The sequence below is a fragment of the Aplysia californica genome, unplaced genomic scaffold (assembly GCF_000002075.1).
Source record: "Aplysia californica isolate F4 #8 unplaced genomic scaffold, AplCal3.0 scaffold00664, whole genome shotgun sequence".
NCBI classification, from domain to species: domain Eukaryota; kingdom Metazoa; phylum Mollusca; class Gastropoda; order Aplysiida; family Aplysiidae; genus Aplysia; species Aplysia californica.
In genome coordinates, this window is record NW_004797934.1 from 442,215 (window position 1) to 453,876 (window position 11,662).

Genomic DNA, 11,662 nt, shown 5'->3' on the forward strand with positions numbered 1-11,662 from the left:
CCCCCCCCTTAAAAAAAACACGCCAAAAAAACCCCAAGTTCTGGGACTTGGAAGCAATAATTTAACATGCGAACAGTATATTTCAAACATTCCATGCTGCTTGAAAAGGATACAGTGTTTGCCGGGGAAGAGCGGTCGATTGGCCAACATCTCTGCCAGGATACATCCCACTGACCATACATCAACTGGACAATGGTCAAGGAAGAATACTTTTTAGACATAATCAAAACATAAATCAAATTTGCCGTTTTAGTATGAGCTTTACAGCAATTGTAACACAAAATGGGAAAATAAGGAAGAATACTTCTTGGACAAAATTAAACTTTTGTAGTTTAAGTACGAAATTTACAGCACTTGCAACACAAAGAGGTAATATAAGTGTAGAAGATTAGAGGTGTCACTAGAGAGTAACATGCAAAGAAAAGAGGGAGGAGAGATAGATGCTTGAAATAGGAAAGAAGGAGCAAACCACATGAAAGCATCAACCAACTATCCACATAAATTTTTATCAAAAGCCATCGACAAGTCAAAGAGTACCACATAAACAAAATTATTGTGGTTTTTATGAAAGCTAAATAGAAAGACAAGAGCCTTCACGATTCAGATTGAGTTTAAGTGGAAAAAAAATTAACCTTTCAAAAAATTCTGTCTATACTTTTTATGGTGACATTTTTTGTACGATGTGAAATTTACCTTCTTTTCACAAAGTTGTTTTCAAAACAATGTGTGCACTAAATCCTGTTGAAATACTCAACTCAACATACTGCCTTTTCAATTTCTGAAGATTTCAGGAGGAGCAATGCATCATGAATGCCACTATGATTTTTTAAAATTCCCTGAAAACGTCAGTGAATAAAGGTAGTGCTCATAAAATGAGGCTAGATTCTAGTACCATGTCAGTTACTGCCAGGAAAGCATAACAAAATCAATTGTTTGAAATGGTGTCACTAACATGCATTTCTTTCTTATTTCCCTGACTACTAACCCCAACCTCTTTAATACTTATGATTAAAGAATAAATAGCTGAAAACACCAGAGCACTCACCAAGCGCTCACTCTCTGAGATATCCACATGGCTAGTCAGTTGTAAGTTACATAGATTAGAGCTGAACCAGCCCAAGAAGACAACCACCCATTGTTGAAGAGAAAGGCGGTCATCTTTTACTGATGGTCCTCTTGGACAGGCACATTATAGAACAGAAAAAAATCCACGCAAGGTGGGAAGTAGGAAGTGGTTATTTATACAGGTGATTGTCTTATACAGGTGGCCATTAGAGCAGGTTCGATCGAACTTGTTTAACAGTGCTTTCGACACAATTGGGTCAAGTAAACACCGCAACCTGACTTGAACTCTTATCTCTTTAGTTCTTGTTCATGATGACTGAAAGAATGCACAGCAATCAAAAGAATGTACAAAGACTTATAAAACTCTTCAACTAAAAGAACAGACAATGGTTTAACTCTTTCTCTTCGTGGGGGTAAACCCACTATGCTGGGGCCTTATTTTGGGATGAAATCAAAAACCGACATAAATTAGTTTTAGTTTTAGTTTTAGTAAGGTTTTACACCATATGCACACTAAATTAAAAGTGGGAGAGTCCGCGATCTGTGAATGTGGACACGACTAAGAGGATGCCAACCAAATCCTTCAGCACTACCCGAGCTACGCCACCCTTCGTACAGACGAGGCAGAATGTGATTCCCCTTAAGAGAATGCTCTCTGGCAATCTCTTAGATTTGACATAGGACAGACTGTCTAGCTGCTGTCATCGAGAACGAGGAATAAGAAGAAGAAAGTAAAGTTTTACAGTGCTCGCAACTGCATAAGGTCATATGAGTGCCAAGGGGTGGATGTCAACAGAGAAGTCCAAAAGGGAATCAGGCTTACTCCGTTCAACTCTCTAGCCTCAACAGCACAAATTCTGCTTCGACTATCAAGGCACCCCAAAAATAGCAGTTCACAAGAGAGTGACAAACATAAAAAAGAAGTAGACGAAAAATTACGATAGTAAGGATGAGGAAAGAAAAAGCAGCAGTTCCCCCTATGTTGTTCTGGAACAGTATGAGCATGACATTGATAAGTCAGCCCATTTACAATTCTGCTGTGCATAAGAACATGTTAATATTGCCCCCTTTGGGAATGGCCTAAAGAAACTTCAGTCAGCAGCACTGCCGCGGGGGGGGGGGGGGGGGCTGACATATATGTCACTAAACTGGTCATTAAATCAAAACAAGTGAACATAGTTCAACAGTTTTTCGTCTAACGAATGATCTTCCAGAAAGCTTTAGAAGAGTTTTACGGCACTTGCAACACAATAAGGTCACATAAGTGCCGAAAAGATTAGAGGTGTTACCAGCGAGTAACAAACACAAAAAAGGAGGAGAGATCAGGAAAGAAGCAAACCATACCAGAGCACCCGCCAACCACCCATGATCTTCCAGTAAAGGAGACATTTTTTTGGCAATTGCCAAAAAGCGGTTTGATGTCGAAGTCATTGTAAAGGAATGCACCAGAGCTGCTGCCAGCACTGGGAGCGACTCGCTAGAAATGAAGAGTTAAAAGACAGACAAAAACTGAAAAAAATCCAACGTTTAAAAGAACTAAGGTTGATTAAAAAGACAGAAAAAAAAATAAAACAGTACAACTAAACGGACAGAAAAAGATTTAAAGACAGACAAAAACTTGGTAAAACCCAATGCCTAAACGAATGGACGGTCATTAAAAAGACAGACAAAAACTTATGACAAAACTCTGTAAAGACTAGGTGACACACAAGCCATGCATGGAGGGGTCAAGGATACTGGACTTGGTGTAACCCTTGGAGTTGAGCATGATCTCTGGGGCCCTGTACCAGCGCGTGGCCACGTACTCCGTGAGGAAACCTGTGTGGTCATGGTCAGGGTCAGCCACACGCGCCAGGCCAAAATCACAAATCTGGTGATGATAAGAGAGAGGCAAATGAGGAAGTGTCGCAGGTCAGAGTGACTTAAAACAACAAAATCACAAATCTAGCGATGATAAGAAGAGAGAGGCAAATGAGGATGGGTCGCGGGTCAGAGCGAGTTAAAACTAAATAATAATCTGGCGGCGATAATTTGTAACAGAGAAGTAAATGAGGACGGGTCTCAGGTCACATCTATTCTTTTTTTGTAGTTGTTTTAGTAAGACTTTTACAGCACTTGCAACTTTTAGGTCATATAAGTGCTGAAAATTAGATGTGTTACAAGAGAGTAACAAAAATCTAAAAAGACGGAAGAGACATAAGGACGCTTGATGTTTGGAAGGAAGTAAGGAGCAAACCGCGCCAGAGCACCAGCCAACCACCCACAAAAGAGATACACAATAAGGAACATTTAATGTAGGAAAAATGTACAACAGACAGATAGAAACAGAAAAGAAGTAGGACCTATCAATGGGGCCCTGCAACCACCCATTCACGCATCAGATGACAACAAGAGAGAGGCAAACAAGTTCATAAGTCTAACACCATGACAAAAACAGAACACATGTTTTTTAGTTTCAGTAAGTGTTTACGGCACTTGCAACACAATAAGGTCAAATAAGTGCTGAAGATTAGAGGTGTTACAAGAGAGTAACAAACACAAAAAAAGGAGGAGAGATAAGGAAAATAAATGTTTGATAGAAGGAAAGACGGAGCCAACCAAACCAGAGTACCCGCCAACATTCCGCTCACACACCTTCCATGCCAAAATCCTCAATCTCTTCTCTCTCTCCACCCCTTTTCTTTCCCTTTTGAGGGGGTGGGTATCAGTAATTAAGGCTGATCAACAGTAACAATGTTACAAAGCTTGAAGCAACAGTAACAATGCTACAGACGCTAAATCAACAGTAACAATGTAATGAAGGCTAAATCAACAGTAATAGAGCTAAAGGGGTGGGATAGACGGTAACATAGTTGAGTTTATTTTAAGTTTTAGTTAGAGTTTTCCGGTACTAGCAAAACAAGTAGATACAGGTGAGTGCAAACAGTGACTGAGCTTAAGACCAGACAGAAACAGAGCTGAGATTTTTTTAAAGTAACAGAGCAAAGGAATAAACAGTAACAGAGCATGAGATATTGGAAGACGATAACAGAACTGAGGACAAGCAGTAACAGAGTTGAGGAATCAACAGTAACAGAACTTAAGATAATGCAAGACAATAACAGCCAAGGACGACAAACAGTAACAGAACAAAAGGACAAACAGCAATAAAGGTCTCCTGCACCTTGAGATCACAAGTGGTGTTGAGGAGCAGGTTGCTGGGCTTGAGGTCGCGGTGCAGCACGTTGGCCGAGTGGATGTACTTGAGCCCTCGCAAGATCTGGTAGAGGAAGTAGCAGACGTGGTCGTTGCTCAGCTGCTGCGTCTTCAGGAGCTTGTACATGTCTGTCTCCATTAGACACTGCACAATGTAGCTGCACATATTTATTAAGGAAAAAAAAACAACACCACTCTCCACACTGACTGTTAAGTGTAAGACTCCTTGTTTGTTTAAGCATTTTACGGCGCCAGCAACACAATAAGGTCATATGAGTGCCGAAGATTAGAGGTGTTACTAGAGAGAAACAAACACAAAAAAGGAGAGATTAAAACGATAGATATTTCACATGAAGGAAGGAGCAAATCACACCAGAGCACCCGTAAACTACCTACAGTAAAACTCCGCCATACACCATTCTAAAAAGTGATGGATGATGGAATCTTACACTAAGCAGTTGACATGAAAACCTCCAAGGCTTCCGATTGTTTTTAGCAAGAGTTTTACGGCACTTGCAACATAAATAGGTCGTGTACAGTAAGTGCTGAGGATTAGAAATGTTAGTGCAAGAGAGTATTGCACAAACAAAAGGAGGAAAGATAAGAATGATAGATCTTTGATGGGAAAAAATTAGCAAGCCACACCAGAGCGCCCATCAACAACCCACAATCTTTCAAATTTCACTGTATCCTTGTTTGTCTGTTTGTTTGAGTAGAGAGAAGCAAATCGACAAAACAAAGTTGTTAAATTCTGGGAAAAATCTTCAAGACAGACAAAAGCAAATAATGGACAGAAAAGAGGTAGGACCAATCAGTGGCACCCTCTAACCACCCGTGCCATGATTTCCAAAATTGCAGAACTGAAGGATTTTGGAGAAGCTGGATTTAGCGTCTCAGTGCACATGAACACCCCCCCCCCCCAAAAAAAACCCCAACAAAAAAACAAACCTAAAGACTTCAACCTCTGCAAACGCACTGTATAGAAAATGTATCCATCAGGTTCAAGTCATGTCCAAACCAGGCTATAAATAAAGGTCACAACTCATTTTTCTCAATTGTGTATTTTACCCTGTACTTTTCACATCATCATTTTGACTGCTCAGTGTAAGACTCTTTCACACATCACTTTTCATAATAAAATACTGTCGTAAGTTCACAAAACGCATTTTTATATTTTAGCGCCAAAATTTTTTGGGGGCTAAATCGAAAGCCTGATCAGTAACCCTACTGGTGCAAAAAAAAAATCAAATCAAATTGAAACTGTTACCAGTTTTTTTAATAAATTAGAATTTAAATTTCTAAAAGATTCTATTCTTACATGATTATGCTGACAACAAATTTTTTTTTTTCGAAACTGCTCTGAAGAAGAAAAAAGAGTTTTGTCAGCTTACGGCAGAGTGGTGTATGGAGGAGTGTTACACAAAGAAGGGGATTTATTGCTTTGTTTGTCCATCAAATGGTGGAGATGGAAAGTGCCTATGAGAGAAGTATGAGCTCAACAGGTCATTACCCTAGAATTACAAAATTCTATCTGCTCAGTACCTAGTTTTCAGAAATTTGAAGTTAAAATTTTTATGTTCACAACATGTCGAGCTTTTTCAAATGCAATTCTTTGAATATCTTGATAATGACTTCAATAATTTAATGATTTTGATAGAACAGATAGTCTTAGTAACTCAAAAAGACCAAAAATGTCCAAAAAAAAACTTTGCAGTTGTAAGGTAGCAAGGTGTCACATTGTATGTCTCCTGGTATATTGACTATACAGTCTACCTTCTCGTCACTTCAAGATGAAAATATTTATTTAAAATCAAACACATATTTTTTACCGTTTTTAAAAACAACACAAAAAAACCTTTTTGTTCTCAGAATTTTCAACTTTTTAACAGGAAGATATTAAAGTTTTTTTTTTAAAGTATGAAAACTTATCTTCATAAACACTTATAAACTGAGAGGGAACTAAAAAAATTGGCAATTTGCAATTTGTGTGACATGGTGGAGAAATCAGGCACTCGTCAAAATAATGACATTAAAGAAACCAACATTTGTCTGTCCATTGGGCAATTTTTATACTTTTTATTTTGTTTGCTCAACACCTTTTAGTTCCATTTAAATGTGGATTTTACTGAAAAACAATCAAATGCACAAAGTTGGTAAACATAAAAAGCAAGACTATAAAAAAAAAAACTTTGATATTATACCTCTACACAAAGTTAAAGATCTGTAATGCAGAGCAGTGTCAGTGCCGAACTGGCAACCAAACAAAAACCATCTGCTGCAAGCCTGCCCAATGCTCAAGGCATTTAGAAGGAAATACTGGCCCAACCCAAGGCAGAGAGACCCAAAACTCTATGGGGGCCTTGAGGACCTGCAGAGAACAGTAGCCTTCGCACTAGAGACTGGGATGTCCATTTACAGATGAACAAGAAGAAGATAAGCCAAATAATTCCATACGTCCAAGAATTGACGAATGCCCGTTACCACCATGTTGCGACACATTCAGAATCTATAGCACAAGGTGAGCCACACAAAGGATACACATCTTTCATGTCTTCCACTGTTGGCGCTCTCAAGATGTCTCGGATGTCAATGATCTGTGGAGAGACAAAGAGCTTTTGTTTACTTGCTTGTTTGAGTAATAAGAAGAACACATACACTGACACAATAACGTACATTCGGCTTTTAGTTTAGTCTCTGATAAGTAAGAGATTTACACTAATTGCAAGACAAATAGGTCATGTACGGTCAAAGATTAGAGTTATTACCAGATGGAAATATACAACAACAAAAAAAGGAGGGGGAGAGATAAGGATCAAAGATGTTTGATAGGAAAAGAGCCAACCACAATAAAGCACTCATTAACCACCCACATGGACATTCAGAGCTGGGGAAAAAAGCGGGAAAGAAAGACAGAAACACAAAAAACAGGGAAACAAAGAGAAGTACAACCTACCAGTGGTGCCCTCCAATCACCCACTAAGAGACAACGAACAGCACTGTATGGGCCCACAAAGTTTTATATGACAGAACAAAACTCAGCTTCAAACACTGACCTATCTAGATTCCACAGAGAAGATTGTATAGCAATGTTAATGAGCTTGCGTATGTGATGAAACTTAAGTCACCGCTAGCAGACATATTTTTCAACCGGATAGGAACGTAAGTTACTTGTTTTCTCAAACTTTTTCCGCATTATTTCTCGACCAATAAGAATGAAACTTTGGAACCAATCAGAAAATAAGACAAACTAATGATATGTGGACGTTGACGTTTGTACAACAGATAACTTTACTACAGATTCTTTTAAGATGCAATTACTTTACAGGATTGACAAAAGCATGCAGCCTGCAGTCATTTTCGATTATGAAGAAACAATAATTGTCAGTGATCGGAATTCAGGAAAGACAACAGAACAAAACCAAGAACATTTTCAATAAGTACAATAAATGAATTACCATTTATTATGGTAATTTTCAAACTAGTAGTAATGTTGTTATTAAGATGTAATCTTTTCTGAGTGAGCACATTAACTGCCATATTTCTCGGATATAGACCACTTACCTCTTCAAATAGTTTTTAAAAAACTCAGGGACTATGTAAGATTTAAGAAAACTCAGGTACTACATTTGTAAAAGCATCTGGTTTAAAAAGTTATGGATCAAGATCTTCTGCTATGAAAAATTGTACAACATTCATAACACTCTTAAAAAAACCAAAAACTATGCAATTCATCAGCTGATCCCACTTACATTTTCATGCTTGAACCTAGTGAGAATCTTTATCTCCCTCAGTGTTCTTTGACAGTAGGTCTGATGTTCAAACGGCGAGATCTTTTTGATGGCAACTTTCTGCTTCGTTTGATTGTCTGTCGCTGACCTGGAAATCAAAATAGAAAGGAAGGTTTGTTACAGAGTGGAAGTTTGCAGAAAGCTAGCATAATAATGATTGTGCTTTGATAGAAAACATGTATGAGTTTAGTAAGAGTCTTATAGCACTCGCAACACAATAAGATAAGATAATACTTTATTATCCCAGAGGGATGTCATATTAGTGCTGAAGATTAGAGGTGTTACAAGAGAGTAACTATCAAAAAAAAAGAATGAGAGCTAAGAATATGTGTTTGATGAGAAAGGAGCAAACCACACTAGAGCACCCGCCAACCACCCACAACAAAGTCTATGAAAACAGACACAGTGACATACAAAGTAAAAGAAGCAGACTACACTGCAACAGTCACTAACCACCCACTAGATTAGATGGGGAGGGGAATAACTACAATGAACCATTCCTTGAAAACATGAAAATGCTGTGACATAAATATATCACAGAGAGGGTGACGAGCTGACAACAATACAACAATTCTAAAGCAGTTTTTTTACAATGGTATGTGTTTTACGGCGCTCGTAACTGCATAAGGTCATATGAGCGCGCTGGACAGACCTCATATTTTCAGTTGGTAGGAAATTTTGAATTTTGCCCAGGTGGCAGCTGAAGCCTACTCTCGTCGATTTTAGACCACCAAGGGATCTTTATGAGGAGCAAAACATTTCAAAATTTCCTACCAACTGATCTATGTTTAATGGGTCCCACACACTCAAATGACCCTACACAGTTGCAAGCGCTATAAAACACACCCCCACCCCCCGAAAAAAATGAAATAAAACGGCTGGTTTTCAGTAAAGAATTAGTCCAAAAAGCAAGGGCACCAGACTAGAGAGACGAAAGAGAAACACCGTCAGAGAAGTCGAAGGGTTAAAGATTTAAGAGCTAGGAGAGGAGGGCAAAATGCTTTACCCTTGTTGTTTACCACTTACAAAAACAGGTGAGTCGAGTGGGTGGAGCAGAGAATGCAAGTCATGCAGATACTATTTAGCAATGACCATGTTTTGTTTTGTTTTTGTAAAGTGTTTTACGGCGCTCGTAACTGCATAGGTCATATGAGCGCGCGGGACACACCTAATATTTTCAGTTGGTAGGAAATTTTGAATTTTGCCCGGGTGGCGGCCGAAGCCTACTCTTATCGATTTTAGACCACCAAGGGATCTTTAACGTGCGCAACTTGCACACGGGCCCTCCGAGATTTTTCGCCCTTGTCCGAGAAGGCTAGGTGTAGATCTTTCCTACACAGAAGATCAGGGGTGTGGCAGAAAGACAGCAGTATGGAGGAGCCAAGGAGTAGCAGTAGAAAGGCTGCAGAAAGAGTCAGGAGCCCAGAGGAGGGGCAAAGGAGGTGAGGGGGTGGGGGCAGAAAGTGGAAATGAAAGCAGACAAAAGAACATTGCAAGAGAGCAGGAAAGGAGGTGAAAGGAGACAATTTTAGAGAAGAAAATTTTTTGGTCGCTACCCGGATTCGAACCCGGGACCTTTGAATGAGAGGCCAACACCTTAACCTCTAGGCCACGAGAGCCCCCAGCAATGACCATGAAAAATCTTTATTTGCCAGAAAGTGTTTACAAATAGGTGCACTTTGTAGCTGTATCTTCACAGAGCATGGAACTTTTTTTTTATTTTAATCCAGCCATAAACAAACAAGTTATGAATTTTTTAATCAATTAATTTTTGGTACACTTTTATATAATGGGGTAAGAATGGGGAACCTTTCAATCCAAGTGGTCAAAAAAGAGAAATTTTATTTATTCACAAAAAGACAGTTAAATGGAGCAAAAACTTGAAACACAAACAAACATTTTTTTTAATGAATGGGAACCCACAATAGTAACATTTGTAGTGGCTGTCGTACAAACTTTGTGCAAAGGGTCCGCTGTACCTACATTTTATCAACCCTGATAACAAAATGAAAGTAACTTCAGTCATAGCTATATGTATTTAAATCTCAATTATTGCATTTTCCACATCTGCTTCCCTTTAGAACGTATTTTGCATAATTTCAACTAAAACAATGATGTAAGAAACATCAAACGGAAAAAACATTGTCGTGTATTTTACAAAACATGCAAAGGAAAGGGCTTAAAAATACAGAAGTTAATAAAATCTCCAGTAAAAGAGTTACTACAAAAGCATAATTTAAAAATTCAATTTTGGCTTGTCTTGCCCCCGACCTTAACAACCCCCAATCATAGCCTCAATCTAGATCTAAGTCTAATTATCTAACACTTATAAAAAAATCTCAAGTCAAATGTTACCAAACCCAACTTGAAGTGATAGCAGTCAATAATACTCATCATGGAATGGAAATTATGCAATACTGGCATTGGCATTGGGTTGATTTGGTACATAACTTCAGGCATTCGGGTCACTTGAACTTTAAAGGAGAATACACAGTAAATAACACAGACTTGATAAGTTCACATTTGCATATTAGTACTAGAATCTAGATCTAGACAAATGACCTGACATGAACTCTTGCTAAGTCTCCTGTGTCCCCAGCCAAACCCCCAGTGCCCAGTGTTATCCCAGTTGGGTACAGTTCAGTGAGTGAACCAAAATACCCATCTGCTTCCAGTATTTGATCCTAACGCAATGGTCTACATTTCATAATGATATGTAAGCGCACATAGAATATCTGATATCTAAATTGACATTTGAAGGCTAGTGTGTTCCTCTACAGTCAGTTGAAACGGCCATGGTATGCACTCGCCGCAGACAACACAAACTCGCTGTCGAGCTCGTGCAAAGGGTGACAATAACGCGGAAGCGGACATTTTTGCGAACAGCCACTAAAGATTTCTGCAGAAAAATACTTACACAACCATTCCGTAGGCCCCCTCGCCGATGTATGTTAAATTTGTGTAACGAGGTGCAACCTCAAAAGTCTGCCCTCGCACGATTTCTCCTGCATTTCGTACATTTCTGCCTGCAGATTTTGCTTGAGAGCCCTGCGCCGCCATGTTGGAAAGTGACGCACTGTTGGTGTTAGTGCCCTATCGATGGGTTGCGATCACGTGACACATTCATTTGCGTCATATTCCTCGCGCCGTCGTCGCGAAATGCCAGTGCAACGTTCAACTTGTAAGCTCGTCTTTTCAACAGTTCTACGTTTACTCTTAAATCACTGAACAAATAAATTAACAAGGAATCGACACACAACATCGGCGTTGAGGAAAGCTCAGATAAAACCCCAGATTTATCTCTACCAGCTATAGTTTAAGGTGCAAAAGTTGAAAACAGAACCTGTCACTGATGACCTTTCAAGACAAAATTAAATCCGTTAAACGCCTGATTTAAATCCAATAAACGCTTTTATAATCTACCAGACGTCTTCGCTCTCGTTTCAATACATATTCACGCTGAGTTTTTCTTCCGTACCTATTCCAAGAGCGACCCCTTATATCAAATATGAGGGAACGTGGACATTACGTGGATGAAAACTAATGAAAAGCTAGCTGGATGGGTTTGTGGTGAGATCCTCCTCCTCCTCCTCCTCCTCCTCCTCCTCCTCCTC

At 39.1% G+C, this 11,662-nt stretch overlaps 1 protein-coding gene across 1 annotated transcript in view; it reads right to left on the minus strand.

Annotated features, from left to right (window-relative positions):
- LOC100533212 (mitogen-activated protein kinase 1) overlaps window positions 1–11,143 on the minus strand; it is a 24,335-nt gene extending 13,192 nt beyond the window's left edge. Inside the window, exons 1-6 of the mRNA XM_005108159.3 lie at window positions 10,966–11,143; window positions 8,010–8,136; window positions 6,799–6,854; window positions 4,229–4,418; window positions 2,803–2,935; window positions 114–185 (exon numbers count right to left, since the gene is read on the minus strand). Coding sequence (XP_005108216.1) covers window positions 114–185; window positions 2,803–2,935; window positions 4,229–4,418; window positions 6,799–6,854; window positions 8,010–8,136; window positions 10,966–11,108 — 721 coding nt within the window. The 5' untranslated portion in view covers window positions 11,109–11,143. The remainder of the gene's footprint in view (window positions 1–113; window positions 186–2,802; window positions 2,936–4,228; window positions 4,419–6,798; window positions 6,855–8,009; window positions 8,137–10,965) is intronic.
- Window positions 11,144–11,662: the final 519 nt, after the last annotated feature.